The sequence below is a fragment of the Nasonia vitripennis genome, assembly GCF_009193385.2.
Source record: "Nasonia vitripennis strain AsymCx chromosome 4 unlocalized genomic scaffold, Nvit_psr_1.1 chr4_random0003, whole genome shotgun sequence".
In the NCBI taxonomy this organism is placed as follows: Eukaryota; Metazoa; Arthropoda; class Insecta; order Hymenoptera; family Pteromalidae; genus Nasonia; species Nasonia vitripennis.
Window position 1 is genome coordinate 3,930,599 of NW_022279638.1, and position 20,156 is coordinate 3,950,754.

A 20,156-nucleotide genomic window follows, 5' to 3' on the forward strand; every position below is an offset into this window, starting at 1 on the left:
CATTGACTCAGGGGGTCACCCTAGTCTGAACGTAACAATTGAGTTCTTCTCGTTCCATTTCGTATCGCAAACAGTTACAGAAGATATGCTTCGCATCTTCGTTTGTTTCTAAACATACTGGGCAATTTGAATTGTCCTCTATCTTGAAGCGGTGTATGTATACTTGAAAGTACCCTTGTCCGCTCAAAAACTGCGTAAGGTAGTAATTCACTTTCTCGTGTCGTCTATTGGTCCAGCCAGGTGCGTCCATCGCCCCTTTCCACTGAAGTCCCATCTTCATTGACACTTAGCTAGGATTTGTTCCTTCGCAGATTTTCAAACTTTCTTTTGAGTATTGTCACCACGCCGGCTTTCTTTGTATATACTCTATCGTTCTGTTGCTAGAAGGTCAATAGGCGGCATACTTGAGATAACGTACACTGCATCTTCTGATACTGTTCGGTAGGCAGAAGCGATCCACCATGAACTTCTCCTATAAACTGTTGACAGCTTTCGTGCAAACGACTTCACCAACATAGCGTCCGCCCATATTGAGGCACCGTATAACATAATTGATGTAGTTACACTGGCTAGGAGTAACCTTCGGCCCTACGTTAGTTCACCTACATTTAACATTAGTCGCTATAGTGCAGTACCGACTTTAACTGCCTTATTGCTCATTCTCTCGAGATGCTGCCTAAACGTTAGTCTGGCGTCTATGGTGATTACCCGGTACTTAACGGTCGGCTGAGAGTCTATTTCGTGTCCGTCCACTGTCAGCGTTATTGTCTCTATTTTTTTCCTACTAGATATAAGGATAGCCTCCGTTTTATGGCTAGCAAGCTCAAGTCCAGTCTGTTTTTGCCAATTGTGGATTATACCTACTGCCTCGTTAGCGATTTCCATCACCTTTTTCTTTTGCTTTGCTACTAACGCTACTGCAATGTCATCTGCAAACCCTACAACCATTGCCCCTTCGGGTAGCTCTAGCCTAAGTACTCTATCGTGCATGATTTTCCACAATAATGGGCCGAGCACTGACCCTTGTGGGACCCCTTTGAATACTTGATAGGTTTTTGTGCCGCTCTCTGTGTCATACGAAAGGGTTCTGTCTTTCAGGTAGTCAGACATAATCCTTCTTATATATGCGGGTACCTTTTTTCCCGTAGTGCCTCGTGTATCTTGCCCCAGCTGGTTGAGTTTAACGCATTTTTAACATTCAGTGTAACAATAGCCCTTCTTGGCTCCTCCTTTTCATCTCTTCTCTTCTATTGCAGTTCTAGCGGTGTCGACTACTAAGCTTACGGCGTCAAGAGTGGAACGTTTTTTCCTGAAGCCGTATTGATATTCCGCTAGTCCACCTAATTTTTGAATGACATGGCCCATACTAACGCCAATTATGCCTTCTAAAATCTTGCTCAGGGTGTCCAGCATACAGATTGGTCTGTATGAGGGAGCTTCTCTAGGTAGCTTATCTCCTTTCGGTAGTAGTACCAGGCGATGCTTTTTCCAGTTTTTAGGAAACGTCCTTTCTTCGAGATATGAATTGTACAGGTCCACAAAGACATTAGGGCTTGCCTGTATAGCTTGTTCCAATGTAAAATTGGGTATGCTATTTAGGCCTGGAGCCTTGTTGTTCCCAATTCTATTGCATGCAGCCAGTAATTTCTCTTTGGTGATTGTTGGAATGATTTCGACATTTGCCTTCGCTTCAGGGATAGCTGTTACTTTTAATTGAAGGGAAAACATCCTGGTCACAATACGGTCTAGTAATTTTGGGCTTTTAGAAGGGGGAATATAACCTTCTTTTGTCTTCTTCATTGCTACTTGGTACGGTCGCATAGAGAGAGAGAGATAGATAGAGAGAGAGAGAGAGAGAGAGAGAGAGAGAGAGAGAGAGAGAGAGACGTAACGAGTAAGCGCGAGGACAACGACGTGCAGCAACCGCTTCACCGTGGAAATTCGGCATCGGCCGCGACGGTGTGGCTCGTGCGAGAGCACGCTTTTGTACGCGAAAGAGAGAGAGAGAGAGAGAGAGAGAGAGAGAGAGAGAGAGAGAGAGAGTGAGAGAGAGTGAGAGAGAGTGAGAGAGAGAGAGAGAGTGAGAGAGAGTGAGAGAGAGAGAGTTAATGCGTAAAGTTTTTTGTAACAGATCGGAGGATGGGTGAGAGAATAAAGTGTTGTAATTAGAGAATTCATGGGTTATAATTTTCGATTACCCCCGTGCAAACCCGAGCGAGGGAGAGAGGATTTGGCGGAACCTCCTCTGAGAAACGCGGAGAAACCGTGTAAAAATTAGTTGTGCGGCCCTTTGGGCCTCGGGGAGACTTTCAAATTTCCCTGAAATTGGCCATGTCACATCTATTACTCCAGTTTCTATTCGATTGCGCTTTGCGTTCTTTCGTTTGCTCTTTTCTTTGCACCAGAGTTTTCTTTTAGCTTTCTTCTACCTTCTCCTTTTCTTTTCTTATCCATATTACTCTGTATAGCTACGCTAAATTTTTTTCTTTCCTTATGTAAAATGTCCTTCCGTGGGAAAAAATCTACTTGTAGAACCGTGCTTTTTATGCGTTGCAGACGATTTTGAATCGTTATACATATTTGCTAAATGTACATTTCGAAAGTTTTTATTCATAAAAAATTTACTTATAATGAGCTATACATCTAATTTTTATACAAATGTTTTACAAATTGTGTAGAAACGTGCTACTATAACAATTTTTTCTTAACTGCTTTGGTTCACCCTTTCGCAGAGGTCTCTATGGTTGTGACGGCTTAAAAAATCACATGAATACTGATATAAAAACCATAAATCTATTAGTTAAGATAAGAACCACTTGATTTATTGTTTTATTGAGTTGAAACAAACCTACATGAAAAATTCTAAGCCTCCAACTGTTATAGGTTTCGAGGAACTTCAAAAACAATATTTTTGATCAACTCCGTGTACTTGTTTTACAATTTGTTTTTTGTGTTTCTCGAAAACTATCACAGCTACAGAGCTGAATATTTATATGTAAGGTTGTTTCAAAACTAAACAATAAATCAAGTGGTTGTTATTTTAACAAATAGATTTATCTTTCACATATTAGTACGCATATGATTTTTTAAGCCGTCACAGGCGTAGGGTCCGCTGCGAAAGTGCGAACCAAAGCAGTTGAATAAAAACTGTTATGGTAGACTGTTTCTACACAATTTGTAAAACATTTGTGTAAAAATTAGATGCATAATTCACTATAGTGCATATTAAACCATAATATGAAATATTCAGTTTATTACCTCTGAACAGATCTTGCACTGACATGTGAATATTTTTATAGAATCACGTCACTGGTTATAAATGACACATAGAGGTCGACTGTTCTTTGTAATAGAAGATAAGTATAATTTATTTTGTGCCAAGCATACATTTCTAACGTCAAATCCCAATTGAAGATTAATGAATTTAAAATATTTCTGATTTTCAAAATAAATTTATAGAGTAACGGATGTGGTGCACTGAGTAATCAAACTAAAATTAAAAAAAATATTGTACTAATATTACATGATAATCAACGCACAATTATTCACTAATCTTAATGTGTAATAAAACAGTATACACATTTTTTAACTTTACTCAAGAATAGTAAAATAAGGGCAATTATCACATGACATTTTGCGTGTATGGTGAAAATTAAGATATAAGAAATTAAATACTTTGCGAATGAATATTAGAAACTAGTGTAGTTTTCTGAGGTTTTAGTTAAATAAATGATCAGACTCACCATGATAACTCTTGTCCAAGCAAATTCAGCATATACGTACGAAACCGTCCTCTAGATGTATAATATCTCCAATAAGCTGAAATAAATAGAAGCTGGCTTAAACACAAAGCAACAAGCTCTTTTGCCACTCAGAAGAATTAACAAAATATTATGTAAAATGAAAGACTTAACTGATAGCAGCAACAGATTTACACTGAGAGATAGAGCTCTCACTATTTACTCCTTTGCTGTTTACTAAAAAAAAAACACTTGAGAAGTTGCCAGCAGTGAAGAAAATATCACAACGAACTTTTGGACTACGGGTACGAACAACAATTACCGCACTTTGTTGTCAATAAATTAGTTGCGAATACGCGATGCGACGCGGGTAAGAGGTTAGCCACAGCAGCATAGCAGTGGATGCTATGCATGGGTGTGTGTTTGTGCTGCAGTGTCTTTTGTAATCACATAATCTATCACTGAACATCCTGCTCCTCCTATGTACGTGTATTCTCCTGTTTCGTCGCCTTTGGTAATTCCATTCATTATGCTGAGTCTCATCTCTCTTATCTTTTCCAGTAGTTCTTCCCCTTCTCTGTTTTTCTTTTCATCTTCTGTTCTCTTCTTTTCCTTCTTCGTCAATTCCGCCTCCTTAATATCCCGTTCTTGCGTTCTAATCTCTGCACCATATCAATTTCTCGCCCCTGGCGTTCTCCGTCATCCTCTCTATCTTTTTTCTTGTTTTTCCTCTCTCATGTATTTCGTGCCTATCCACCATGCATCTCCTTTCCCTAATATTCTCGCCCCTATAAATTTGTTTGTCTTTTCTTCTATCCACTTATTCTCTCTGTTTTTATTCCCTGTTTTACCGCCATCAATATTCCCCTCTTCACTCTTCCTCTTTCTTCCCCTTTTTTGCATTTCTAACTCTGAATTCGTAACCTCCCAATTTCTTTTCATAGTACTTTCCTTCTTTGTCTTCCAGCCATGTTTCCTGCAGACAGATTATGTCAAACCCTCTTAGATATCCCTAGGTCCTCTCATCTACGCCTTTTATCCCCGCGATATTCTAATTAATTATCCTTATGTTCTCTTGCTCCTCTTTTTTCTCCATCTCCTGTCCTTTTCTTTTTCCGAAAAAGCTCCTGTTTTCTTTTCTTCTATAAATACTCTACCTCATCTATCCACAAGTTGTTATACCCTATTTTAACCTATTTCCCTCTTTTCTTTCCCTTACTGCATATTCTCTCAGTTTTTCGTTATTTGGTCTCTCTTTCCACGTTATATCATGATCTATGAATATATCTGACCCTTGCTGCCTTGCCTTTTCTCTCATGATTAAGCCTTTTTCCTCCCAGTTTCTACATTCCGCTCCTATTATTCGGATTCTCTCATTCTGTGTCTGCGTCCTCCTCAACGTAACCTCTATTTCAAGTTTATTTTTTATCCAGTCTTCTACAGTCTTCCCATCCCACTTTTATTCTTTCCACCTTGCGATCATAATATTGTTCTTTTTCCTATTCCTTTTTTCCTCCCTCAATCCTCCATTCCATTTCTTCCATCTGTTTTCTATCCCTATTCAGTTCGATTCCCTTTCAATTATCTTTTCTCTCCCCCGCCTGTCTCTCCCTGCTTCTGTCTCTGCCACTCCCTTCCCTTTTTCCATTCTTTCTATCTTCCCTAATATCCCCTTAATTTCCTCTTTCCTCTCTTTTCTTTCACGTTCGAATCTCGCCTCCCAGTCTTTCTTCTCCCTTTCTCTCGCTTCCCCCTCCCTTTCCCTCGCTTCCTTACATTCTATTCTAATTCTTTTCCTTTCTTCTCCTTCTTCTGTCAATCTTCCCTCTATATTTTTTAGCCCTTCCTTCATTTTACTGTTCATTTTTTCCTTTAGTTCTATGTATCTTTGTTCCCAGTTCTCAATCATCTTCTCCCTTTCTTCCTTTTCCTTATCCATTTTCATGTTCATCCCCTATACCTTTTGTAGGATTATATCCATTGTATTCTTTAACGTCCTGGCTATCTCTTCTCCCATTTTTTCTTTTTCTTGTAGTGATCTTTTCACGTTCCCTCCTTTTGCAAACGCGTTTCTTTCTTCTCTGTTCCGTATTTTGCTTCGTGAATTATTTCCTGCCCCTCGGTGTTTGTCAGGTTCATCGTTCCTTTCCCGCTATCTCTATCTCTCTTACTCTCCTTCCTACCCTCTCTACACTGACCCTTGCTTTCTCACTCTTCTATCCCTCTACTCCGACCTGCTTTTTCAAGAATTTTGTATACCTTTCTCTGCTGGACCCTTTCTATTCCTTCACCCGACTACTCCTTCCCTCCTTCCCCTCTAATACCCTCTCTACGGCTTCCTAAATTCACACACCACTCTACACACTTCCTCTCACTATGCAATCCAATATGGCACTCTCCATTGTATTTCTTTTTTGCCTATGCAATGTTCAGTTTAATATTAGTAAAATGCGAAAACATTTGATAGATAGAATGTATGATACATTAATAATACATCATTTTTTCCAATATCCAAAGATTATAAAAATAAAATTAATTTTGAAATAATTGCTGAAATCTCAATTATAAGTTTTTCTGGCGGCTCGATTCCCGCTCTCTCCGTGGCCTATAAAAGGACCCGCACAACCCGTATTAGCTCACTAGCTCCAGCGCAACTTAAGCGCCTAGCCTCTTCTCAAGAGCAGCTCACGCCTTGAGAAGATAAACGACTTAGAATTATTTCGAATCGTTTCTATACTTATAAAATTTCGAATCAGGCACGATATCGTATCTTAAAGCGTATCAGTCCTACATTTGTCATAAATTCAAAGACTTGTCAAACTTAAAATCTTATTTGTAAAAATCAAAGCGGATTTATTCATATATTTTGTGACACAGAATATATGCAACAATTAATGCAATATTCTTATCCTTAAATATAATTTGAATATATTTATTTTGTTATAAAAACTTTTATTATTGAAATAAATTTCCACTACCTGGTATCCCGGACCTGTCTTATATGATAATAATACACTACTATATATAATTACTTTCCTATTTATGATCTGTTGTCAAAATTCGGACGTAGATCAGTAAATGATTACTGCTCTTCTCTAAAATTTAAAATCTCATACGCGCTACGGACCGAGAAGAGTCGTGACCGTTTTAACTATCAGACACACTTTAATATAATAGGGGAAGAGGATATTAATAAAAAGATTTTATATTGTTTTTTAGTTTTTAAGTTTTAGTATATATAAGTGTTATATTTCTTGTATATCCCAGACCTGCGATCAGGTTACTACGTTTACCTCTGCGGCATTTTCAAGTATTGTATACAATACTTTGTAAATTTTTTCTTGTTAAATAAATATAAATATAAATATGATGTACTAAAAGAAAACGTTCATCTTCTATTAGACGATGTCTAGGTGCCAGGATGACCCCCAAGTCGATGCTTCATCGTCTACAAGGAAGAGCACGACTTTAACATAAAATATACCGAAAAATACTTCTGACTTCGTAAACGATGTCTAGGTGCCAGGATGACTCCCTGATTAACGGGACATCGTCCACAAGGAAGAGCATCGTATCATCGCTCCCTACAAAGACTAGCACAGTTAAAATTTTTCAACGAAAACTAGCACAACTCATGATTTGCCGCGAAGAATAGCACAGTTCAGAAATGTCGCCAAGAGTAGCACAACTCACATATTTCCCGCGAAGACTAGCACAACTCGCGAATTTATAATACTTGAAATGTGAGTATTTTACGTTTTTTTGGGTTATTGGGTTAGTAAAGTTCATGAAAACCTTGGACAAAAACAGACAGTTTTAAAAAGTTTCGGAAATTTCTAAAAAAAGTGAAAAATTTTAAATTCGTTAAAAGGTTGTAAATTGTAAATATTTAAAAATGTTAATTAGGGACAGTTTTGCAAAAATCGGGAAATTTTTGTAGAAATTCGTTGTTTAAAGTTTGAATTGTTCTAGTTTTCGCAGCAAATGTGCGAGTTAAGCTACTCTTTGCGGGAACGCGCGAGTCGTGTTAGTCTAGCGTGGGTCAAATAAGTTGTGCTACTTATGACGGGAAATTTCAACAATCTTCGTAGGGAACGACGGTATATAAATCAAATGTACCGAAAAAAAATCTTAACTTGTTGTAGATGATGTCTAGGTGCCATGATGACTCCCTGATCGACAGGACATCGTCTGAATGTTATTTGTTAATTTTTACAAAAACAAATTATTAAAAGAATACAATTTCCGTGATTAATCTGGGTGTTTGTAAGCAAAGGCCGAGGGGCCGCCGCAGTTATCCTTCGCCCAATATGACTATGACTATGACTAAGCAAAGATTACAAGCGATCTGGAAAAATTAATTTTTGCAGAATATTTTCACGAAATATAGGGATATTTACAGAAAATATTGTTCCTTTTGAATTTAGCTTTACATTATTAAGAGAGTTCTGCAGAGACTGGAACAAATGATAGTCCGACGGGGAAAGGTCCGGGTTATATGGTGGATACATTAGAACTTCTCAGCCAAACTCTCTCAATTTTTGACGAGTCATTAAAGATATGTGCTGTCTAGCGTTCTCGCGATGAAAAACAACGTCTTTCCTATTGATCAATTCTAGCCGTTTTTTTCAATCACCTCCTGCAATCGCATTCGTTGTTGACAGTAGACATTTGAATTAATGGTTTTTCCAGATTTGTGCAGCTCATAATGAACAATACCCTTTTAATCCCACCAAACACTCAGCAACACCTTCATTTGCGTCAATACGGACTTCGCAACTCTTTGTGAAGTTTCTCCAGGTTTCAACCACGATATTTTTCGAACATTATTGTCGTACATGATCCATTTTTACGCGACTTTAAAATTTGAAGTTGAAAATATGAGTTCTCTTGAAAATGGTTCTTATTTGAAAAATCAACGTTAACCGTCAAATTACCATGAAAATTGAATTCAAGGCTAAATTAGAATTCACCACTCGACTTCCCTCTCTCTGACGAGATATACGCGGTGGGCATTTTAATTAGATTAACCTATATAAGCTATGACAAATCGATACAAAAAATAAATACATAAATGATGCTAAAATTTTAGACAAGTTTATTCAAGATGGAAGGTCGTTCTTAGGCCCAGAAAAACGGCGAAAAGGTCAAGGGGCCACAACGCACCACATTATGATGACTTGTCGTGAAGAAGCTAATCCAGTGCTCGAAAAAGACGTCATTTTGAAGAAGTAGAAGAAAGGAGTCGATAGAAAGGAATCATTTCCCTGGGAAGCATAAAATACGTGTTTTTCATCCGCTGATAGAGAGAAAGTTTTATTGTAAACAACTCTGTTACAGACGTTTGTAATGTAGTTCATGATTAAAAGTCGAAAATTTAACTGTCATAATTGATTTTGATAGAGACTTAAGGAGGCAATTTCCTGCACAGTGGACCGTATTAACTCCATATCTTTTTTTAAAAACTTAAATTGCAAAACATCAAGACGTTAAGTTCCGCACGTACTCAGATACCATTAAGTACTCAAAAGCAACTCAGAAAAAAGTTCCTAAAATATCTGCCAAGAAAAACAATAAGAGCAATATCGATGTCATGAAATCGGTAACTGAATGCCTCACAGCCGAAAAAAACATTTACGTTAACAAAAATGATGAAGTTATTATAAGCTTCCCATATGATAACAGTGCCGAATTAACGGAGACACTACTGAAAGAAAAACTAGTGGACGAATGTAACATAACAAAGAATGAATTAAATAATCCGAAGATCAAAATAGTGGGTATCGACAATTATATGAACACGCAAACCAAGGAAATCAAGAAGGACATTAATGAAAGAAATTTCAGTAATTTTGAAAAGAATGGAGAAAAATAAAAAAACAAAAGAAAATAAAAGAATAATAAAAATAAACTGTCAATATAGTAATACAAGATATATATATCAGATCTAGACATAAAACATTTCACCTATGACTCCAACCAGTGCAGCATCTTGAAAAAAAAATTGATAGATACATCGACTCCGTCGATGATCCCATTAAACCAACCTTACCGGTAACTGAATCAATCTATCGCAACATGGAATCAGCAAACAGGCTTGAAGTACCTGTAGATGCCAATAATGCTGCGGATAAGGAAATTCAGCAACTTGAAAATAACACTACGCAATAAATCGAAAAAAGAACCTCATCATAACTCAAGACCACATACAAGACGTAATCAACAAGTATTATTAAACCAACCAAAGCCACTTCTCTGAATCAACACCAGTCAACAAAAGCCATAAAAACGAGATCAAGAAATAGGTAACATGGATACTTTTGATTATTTAGATGCTTTTAAAATGACTCAATGCAAAAAGAAAGGACATGCAGCAATATTAAAAATTTTAATAAACTTATAAACAACAAAAAGGATATTAACCTGCATGTAAATATTTGAAGTATAAATGCAAATTTTGATAAACTAAAAATTGTAATAGAGGGTTTAGCTATCAAACCAGCGATGCGACGTTGCAAACGTCAAGAGCCAAAACCGCCAGCCGCCACCAGGTCCAAGAGAAGCCCAGAAGACATCGACGGGAACATTGACGTCCACGAGAAGCCTCGAGAGAAGAGAACGAGAAATAGGACAGCAGACGTCAGCGGACTGGACCTGGGCCTGAGTCCCGCCGCCTGCTGCACGATCGCGGCTCGTGAGTGAGCGTGCGAGAATAAGCCCTGCGTGGCAACATTGTGCGCGGGCGGCATCATGCCACCGCGTTGTAGGGAAGGGCTGGGCGAAATACAAGTGCAATAAACTATAATCATTGTGTGTGATTATTTTTCCCTCTCCCTAGCCTTCTTCCAAACGTGACGATCGCGCTAAATCCTAGGATTAAAGAAAAATCCTAGCGCATGCGAGGCTCTAGGTGTTGCGCACCTGTGTTGGGAGGCACAGCGTCGCAGCGATTGTGATATACTCCGAAGTTTTTCAGCAAATTAATTATAATTTATACCAACTAAATGGCTGAGATTATGAATATATAATTTACTACAACGAAAGTAGGATAAATAGGAATGATGGAGTCATTGTATTTGTCGATAACAATCTAGTCCGGTATACCGAAGTTGTTGAAGCAGGTAAAATTAAAATAATAAATACTAGGATAACTTTAAACGCTAAAAGTAGTCTTGAAATATCGGCTTTAGATCAGCCACATATAAGCTTAGACATGATATAACGGACCATTACCCGATCATCATTGCTGTAAATAAGCTAATGGAAGTAACTAAAAGGCCATATGTTTTCTCAAATTACAAAAAATTAACAAACTCTGCAATTTCTAGAAACTGGGATGAAATTATGTCGATGAATGATCTAAATTTGGCTGTAGAAAAATTGTTGAATGATATCAAGATATGTGTAGAATTGGCAAAAACAAAAAAAGGCTAAAGAACACACTGGTAGAAAAAACTGGATAACTGATGCAATAGTGAGGTCGTGTGAAACTAAAGAGTTTTTATATAATTTATGACAACAAAAATAATTCCAATAATCCAAAAAAACTTTGGGTAAAAATAAATACGAAAATCGGGAAAGTTAAAAATGCAATGATGCTATAAATTACATAAAAATAAATAATCAAAAGTTATCGATAAATTCGAGATAGCGCAAAATATGAATACTTTCTTTTGTGATGTAGATAGAAATCTAAGTGCTCCAGTAAACATTGAACTTAAGCTGCCTGCCAGGAATTCTATTTCTATTTTTTTAAAGCCAACAAATACAGCAGAAATAATAAATATAATCAATACACTTTAATTGAAAAATGGAAAAGCTGATTAGATAAATGCAAAGACATTGAAGCTAATATGTAACCACATTGCAAGTCCTCTAACCCATATTTTCAATAAGTGTATTGAGAAATCGATATGGCCATATTCTTTAAAAAGGGTCGAAGAAGTGCCAGTCTATAAATCAGGAAAAAAACATAAAATCACGAATTATCGATCCCATGATTTTGTAGAACAGAGCAATATAATCTCGAAGCAATAATTTGGTTTCATGAGGAAGATTGGTACAAAAGATTCTCTAAAGCACATAACTAATGCACTATATAATAATATTGATAAGAGTAAGCTTACGATTCTAACTTTCCTTGACCTGGCGAAAGCTTTCGATACTGTTGACCATAGCATACTACTAGCAAAACTTTATTGCATTGGAATTAGGGATCAAGCGTTGGATCTCCTTTCCAGCTGTTTGAGTGACAGATACCAAGTAGTCAAAATAGACGGAATACAAAGCGATAGCTCTGTGGTTAACACATGCGTTCCACAAGAAACGATCATAGGACCGCTACTTTTTATCCTGTACATAAATTATGTCTTGAGGGAGATCCCCCCCCCCCCCCCCCGAGGTCATAATTTCGTATGCAGATGATACTGCTATTATAGCCACTGGTAATTGGATAGAAGCCCAAGATGCCATGAACAATTTTCTAAGAGTGATATCGAAATGGCTAGCATTAAATAAATTGTCATTAAATGTAGTAAAGACTGTTTGTATGACTTTTGGTAGCAGTATTGGAAGTGTACTAGCTTACGTAAACATCAAAATTCTTGACAAAAGTATAATAGTTTAAACAGTTTAAGTTCTATTCTAATCTTCTAATTTTAAGTTTATAATAGTTTAAGTTCTAATTTTAACTTTCATATATTTTTTGTTGTAACCAGGCCTGCTAACAGGTAACTTCGTTTACCTCTGCAGGATTTTCAGGTATGATTCACATGCCTTGTAAAATTTTTTTGGAGAATAAATAAATAAATAAATAAATAATCATGATCATCATAATGATAAGGACTATTTAAACGATATGACATACATACGTTTTTTTTTTGTACATTTTGAGTACAGTTATATCCGATGCTTTCTCTTGTAGACGATGTCCCGTATATCAGTGGATCATCCTGGCACCTGGATATCGTCTACGAAAGATTCGATTTTTCATCGACACATTTGATTTACATACGATGCTCCTTCTTGTAGACGATGTTGCGTTGACCGGGGGATCATCCTGACACCTGGATATTGTCTACAGGAAGTCAGGAGTATTTTTTGATATATATTAAATTTGAGTGGTGCACTTCCTTGTAGACGATGTTGCGTTGACCTGGGGGGTCATCTTGATACCTGGACATCGTCTACAAGAATTCAAAAGTATTTTCGGTAATTTTCATATTTCAGCGGTGCTCTTCTTTGCTAACGATGTCACGTCGATCTCATCATCGCCTATGAAGATAGGAGTTAATGTTCAAGTAGTGCTATTCCTTGTAGACGATGTCACGCCGACATGGGTGTTATCTTGACACCTGGACATCATCTACAGAAAGATACACGTTTTTTATCAGTACATTAGATGTATATTGTGCTATTTCTTGTAGACGATGTCTCGTCGACCAGGGGTCATCTTAGCACCTAGACATGGTCTACAGAAAGATATAAGTTTTCTTAAGTAAATTCACAGTACAATATACAGTATTTACTTCTGACAGATTAGATTAAAGCTTTTTATAGTTATAGAGGATCAATGTTGATAATAATAATAACACAGCTAATATTATAAATATCGTAGGTAATACATTTTTGAATATATCTGAGTCAAGCGGTTATTGTTATATCGACGGTCGAGAATGAGAAGCAGCTAGTCCAGAAAATTGCTTAGGAAAGCAGCAACTTCAGAAAATTTCTTCAGGAGGCAACTACTCCAGAAAACGTCTTGAAAAGCAGCTACTCCAGAAAACGAGCCAGAAAGCAGCTGCTCTAGAAAAAGCGTCAGAAAGCAGCTACTCCAGAAAGCGTGTCAGCAGGTACTCGAGAAAATCGTCCAACAACCAGATTCCTTTTTCGAGTAGCAAGAAGCAGCTTCAGAGCTAGTTTAAAAACCAGACAATTCAGCGCGTGAGTCAATAAGTAGACAGTCCAGACAACTTTGAAGTATTTGATTAGGCAGGAATTGATAGTGTTCAAGCGCGGGGGGCTGCTCAACGCGCCGTAAGGGATGGGGATCTTTTTACGTGCTGTTCTCCGGCAATCTCATTGTTTCTTTCGCGAGATAGAATCTTGAAAAGTGATTCTATCACATTTTAGAACGGTGCGCGATAAGTAAATTTTGAAGGGAGCTACAGCTACATCCACTTGATCATCATCCCTTATGTTGGGGGTGCAAATTATAAAATGAGGCTTTAAAATAATTAAAAAAAAAAACGGTGAAAAAATATTCGCAGGTGGTTTTTGAGTCCTTTCGAACTCGATAACCGTGCTGCGATCATCCCCCATTTTAAGGGTGGAAATAGGGGTACAGGGGTGAAAAGGTTCAAAAAATCACTGCATGAAAACTATTTCAATTTTCGGTAACAATTATTGTAAAGGATTTCGTCTTAAATCTTTCGCGAAAAGCCCGTACACGGCAATGGCGCTGCGGTCAACCAGTAAATTCGCTATTCGGAGTTTTATGCGTCGAATACGAAAAATATGAGCACTATTGTTTAACAAGGACTCTGTAGCGTCATAGATACGCATACAAGATATTGAGTTGTCCTGTCAGACATGCTCAGGTGGACGTATTATTTCTGAAAACTTGGCAATACGACGCAATAAGAGGGCAGCGGAAGAGGAAAAACTGAAAAGGGAAGATCTAAAAAAGGAAATGGAAGAAAAGATAAGGGCGCTAGAGGAGAAGGCGACAGAAGGGGATACAGAAGAAGGAAAAGAGAGAGAGCTGTTACGTCATAAGTTAAATAAGAAAATAATAAAAATTTGAAAACTAGAGGGAAAAGGGGACAAGATAGAATGGTTGAGAGATAGGTCAAAAGAATTTATAGGGACGAAGATCGAGAGGAAGGGAAAAAAATGGTGGATAGGCTTGACATACATGAGAGAAGAAAAGGAAGGAAACTATGAAGAGGTGGAGGAGTTAGTGGAGAGGGCAGGGGGGGGGAGAAAATACTATGGCGCGGAGATTTAAATGCAAGAACAGGTAAAGAAGGAGGACGGTTTGATGAGGAGGGTAATGAGGTAATGAGAAGTTCGAAAGATGAGGTCATAAACAAAGAGGGGGAAGAACTGCTGAACAGAATGAAAGAAATAGGGCTATGCATTCTAAACGGTAATGTAGAAGGCGATAAGGAAGAAGAAATTACGCATGTGGCACAGCGGGAGAAAATGGACAAACTTCGAGCTACGCGTCATGTTTAATCGTAGAGCCATTTTTTTTTTAAACTCTAAAAAAGAATCAAGTTTAAGCTACAGGTGCGAAAATTATTGTATCACCTTCCCCTAAACCCATGTGACCCCTAGAAGCCACCCCTACTAAACCACAAGTAGTCTAACTCATCTATCCCAGGGAACAGCGAGTTAAATCGCTTTATTTTTTCTTAAAATAATTAAGCCACGCACCATAAACCAGCTAATAACCTAAATACCTACCCCTAACCCGCTTAACCCCTAGAAACCACCCCTACCAAACCACAAGCAGGTTAACTAGCCTAATATTTCCTGTGTTAGTTGTTCCAGAACCTTGCTTGACTACATCTACCGTTAAACCAAGTTTGCTCTTTAAAGACTGCAGAACTAACGATTTTCTCTCTTTTTTCAAATCTTTATCTGAACCTCTTGCTGATACTTTCTTAAAATCTAGATTGTAAGAAATATGTAAAATATATTCCATGGATCGAATCCAGGTGTGTAAGATAGGAAATCCCCATTGGTAAAACTCTGTATTGCCCTGAAGTTTTAAGACAAAATTTTTTCATATAATTAATATCTTTAGGACTAACTCCACAAATGTTGTAGCGAGAAGAAGCCTTTTGTTTAGTTAAAACATTGCATACTTTGCCATCTATTATGGTAAATGTTATGTCAAATGCTACGTCAAATGCCATCTCCATACATTCAAAGTTATAATTTTTTATTTTCTTTAGCAATGCTGAAATATTTTCGTAATGTTCCTCGGTTACTTTATCGCTTTCTTTAAGAAATTTGAAATTTATTGGACGGCAATAAAACACTGATGAAGGTTTTTTGTTAACACATAAAATTTCGTTTTTTGTAGTCCTTAGCTGCAGAGGTACAAAATTACAAATAAATACAGATGCGTCAGTGGCTGTAGTTTGATAAACAGAATTATCATCGCTTGATTCAAGATCGGTGGAGTCGACATCACCAAAATTCCATTTTTGTCTTGTCGTCTGTTGTCCTGAAGCTCCATCCATTCCCCACTTGCCCACAAATATTAAACTTTTCGTTGCATTTGTTAATACTTCTTTATCTAAAGTCATTAGAATCCGTTTTATAGTATGTTCTAGCAAAGATATAAAATGAACTTTCGCTTCACTATTAGAACAAGTGATATGCTCAGGGTGACAAGCTTTCTTAGCTTCTACGATTACAGAATAAGGTGGATATAATTTATTTCCATGCATATTGTAAGTGTAGTTCTTTAATTTCTCATATGTTCGTTTTGTTAAATCTAAGTCCATAAACATCGCTAATACTTTATTTGTATATTCGGTACTAAATAAATTTCCTATAGTATCCGTAGTATTATTTAATCATAATTATTATCTGCTGAAGATGTTTGTTCTTTTAATTTTAGCGCCAACGATGGCTCCTCTTTAGAATGTTTTACAGGGATTTCACGAGCTCGTTTATTTTTTGTTTTTGAACATCCTTTGTCATAACTTATATGAGGTCGACCTATATTACGAACATTAGAAAATTTTTCAGAAGACATTTAGCCATCGAAAAATCGTATGATCAATAGATTTAATTATATTTGTATGTATTATACTATAGTCTAATAAATTCAAAAATAAACATTTAACCATCAAACACTCGTATGATCAATATTTGTATGTATTATAGTATAATCTAATAAATTCAAAAATAAACATTTAACCATCAAACACTCGTATGTTCAATAGATTTAATTATATTAAATTATACTATAATCTGTTACAATGCCGCTACCCTAAGCGGGTCTTGGGCGTTGTCGTCCAGATCGGACGGGTGCCTATCACCACTACACAGCGCGTTCTTAGGTTGCGGATAGAGGAACAGCCCCTGAGAAAGAGGTTAGCTGCGAATAAATTGAATAAGCAGCCGCGGACAGCCGATAGGAACAGGCGTGGGTGTGATGAGCCCACACTGTCGAACGCATTCATCTAGAAACACTACGCAAGCACCACAACAACAAAAACACTTCACATTATCTCTTATCTCTCAATCTATCTCTTTCATCACACATTACAAAAATGGGCAAAAATCCTGCTGCCGAGGAGGATGCGGGAGCGATGACAACTGCCCCGAAAGGGTATGTGTAGAATGATTCGTCACCTGGTCTTACGCGGTAACGATGCCAGCGAAGGCGCGCTGCCTTGCAGGGGGGCGTTAGGATGCGAGAATGAAACCGTAGTGTGTCTGACGACGAATTGACACTGTCCTCGTCAAAGTCGGAAAGCTCTCATACTTAGTTCTAGAGAGGTATGGGGGTTATCGCCTCTAGAACGGTGGACTCACCTGCGATCGGAACAGGATCCGAAGCGCGCGGGTTTAACATAACATCATGGCTCAAAAAAATCAAATCCGAACCAAAAGGGACTTAAGGGTCGGAACTTGGAATGTTCGCAGTCTATACAGAGCAGGTGCGTTTAAAGAACTCGTAAAGGAAGCTGATAGGTACAATCTAGATTTGGTAGCAATACAGGAATCGCGGTGGCCAGATGGCGGAGTACTAGCATCGGGTAACTTCACGTACCTGTATGGGGCCGGGAGTGGGGGATCTCTAGGCACCGGATTTCTCGTAAGCAAAAGCATCATACATTCGGTTAAAAGTTTCAAATCCGTCAATGATAGGCTCTCGTACATCATTATCGAAGGTGAATGGTATAGATATGTATTTATTAATGTACACTGTCCTACGGAGGACAAAGAAGAAGAAGCTAAGGATCTCTATTACGAAACTTTAGCGCACGTAATCGACCAGTTCGTGTCTTACGACACAAGAATAGTATTAGGCGATTTCAATGCTAAAATAGGTAGGGAAGAAATGTTTAGGCCTACTATAGGTAAGAAAAGCCTGCACAAAGCCAGCAATGATAACGGTATTAGGGTCATAAATTTCGCGGCGGCAAAAGATCTTATAATCAAAACTACGTGTTTTAAGCACAAGAACATACACAAGGCAACGTGGACATCGCCGGAAGGAGCCACACAGAACCAAATTGATCATTTCCTCATTGAAAAAAGACGTCATACTAATGTTCTTGACGTAAGGGCTTACAGAGGGGCAGATAGCGACTCGGACCACTTCCTAGTAGTAGCCAAATTAAGAGCTAGACGAGTAGCGAATCAAAATAGTAAGCGAGCAAACAAGGTAGAAAGCTTCGATATTGAGAAACTACGAGATAGAACAGAGCGATTTAGGTACCACATAGAAATTAATAACAGGTTTCAGGCACTTGAAGAAGCAAACACATCGCCGGAGGGGAATAACGAACCGAATAGCTTATGGGGGGACATCGAAAAAACGGTAAAAGAGGCCGCGAACAAAGTACTGGGTAAAAAGAAAAAGCCAAAGAGCAAATCATGGTTTGACGAAGAGTGCGAACTCTGGTTTGAAAGGCGCAAAAAGGCTAAATTAGATAGCTTAAAAAATAGAAGCGATAGGACCGTAGAAGAGTATTCTAACGTAAGGAAACAGACGAGCGCGATCTACAGAAATAAGAAGCGGGAGTATCAAAAGAATCTTATTAGGAGAATAGAAACTAACAGTAAGGAAAATAACCCCCGCGAAATGTACAGAGGGATTAACGCCATCAGAAAGGGTTTTAGGAGTAGAGCGCAATTGATGAAGGACGAAAACGGGGACCTCGTAGCAAATGACAACGAATTACTGTCGCTGTGGAAAAATTATTTCGATAAATTATTAAACGTGCACGAAAATAGCGAAGAATTAGGGGACGAAATTCACACTGCTGAACCCCACGTGGAGGAACCGATCTACCAAGAAGTAGAGGCCGCGATTAAAAAACTAAAAAACAACAAAGCCGCGGGAAATGACTCTATACCAGCTGAGTTATTCAAATATGGGGGCGTCGAGCTCACTTTCAAAATCTATAAACTAGTATGTGCCATCTGGAAAAATGAAACAATACCCGAAAATTGGAAGGAATCTATCATTATACCGATTTTTAAAAAGGGGGATATGATAAACTGCAATAACTATAGGGGTATTTCACTTTTAGCAACGTGCTAGAAAGTTCTGTCAAACGTAATACAAGCTAGACTCACTCCATTCGCGGAAGATATAGTAGGAGATTATCAGTGCGGATTTCGGCGCAACAGATCGACGAGCGATCAAATGTTTACCATAAGACAGTTGTTAGAGAAAAAGTGGGAATTTTGCGAAACCATACACCAACTATTTATAGATTATAAAAAAGCGTACGACTCTATTAAGCGAAGCAAAATGTATCAAATTCTAGTACTTCTCGGTGTACCGAAAAAACTCGTGAGATTAATTCAAATATGTCTGAACGGAAGCACGGGAAAGGTCCGAGTAGGCGGTAATGTATCACAACCCTTCATGATACGCGATGGTTTAAAACAAAGGGATGGACTCTCTACGGTGCTGTTCAACTTAACGTTAGAGTATGCCGTTAGAAAAATGCAGGTTAGCCAGATGGGCGCAACGCTTAATGGAACAACGCAGATACTAGGCTACGCAGATGATTTGGATATACTGGGGGATTGTAGGGAAACGGTAGCAAGAAATGCGGAAATCCTCATAAAAGCGGTGGAGTATACAGGGTTAGAAGTGAGTGAATCAAAAACAAAGTACATGATTGTGGATAAGCTAGGCATCTGCAGAGGGGAGGAAGATCTCAGAGTTGGGAATTTTACTTTTGAAAAGGTTAGCAAATTCAGGTATCTGGGTACGACCATAAATGATAAAAACGAGATTAATGTCGAAATAAATAAGAGACTCCATTCGGGTAATGCTTGCTTCTACGCCGTGAGTAATTTACTTAAGTCGAGGCTGTTGTCTAAAAACGTTAAAATAAGAATATACAGGACAATAATACTGCCGGTGGTTCTGTACGGGTGCGAAACGTGGGCTCTCACTAAGCAGGCGGACAGCCGTTTTAGGGTATTTGAAAATAAAGTCTTGCGAAAAATATACGGGCCGAAGAAAGATGAGGAAGCCGGGGAATGGAGGATACTACACAATTATGAGTTACACAATCTGTACGCGTCACCAAATATTAACAGAATAATAAAATCGCGCAGATTGGGATGGGCAGGGCACGTAGCGAGAATGGGAGACGACCGTACGGCAGCGCGTGTCATGAAGGGCAGGCCGATGGTAACGCG

General features: G+C 38.1%; 1 protein-coding gene across 3 annotated transcripts in view; it reads left to right on the plus strand.

Annotated features, from left to right (window-relative positions):
• Positions 1–20,156, plus strand: part of LOC100116027 (MATH and LRR domain-containing protein PFE0570w) — a 370,048-nt gene that overhangs the window by 323,988 nt on the left and 25,904 nt on the right. Inside the window, exon 8 of one of the 3 annotated variants that reach the window (XM_031928146.2) lies at positions 3,300–10,545. The exons of the other annotated variants lie outside the window; for them this stretch is intronic. Within the exon in view, the coding sequence (XP_031784006.1) occupies positions 3,300–3,323 (24 nt within the window). The 3' untranslated portion in view covers positions 3,324–10,545. Of the gene's footprint in view, positions 1–3,299; positions 10,546–20,156 lie in introns of those variants that run through there. 3 annotated transcript variants of the gene reach the window in all.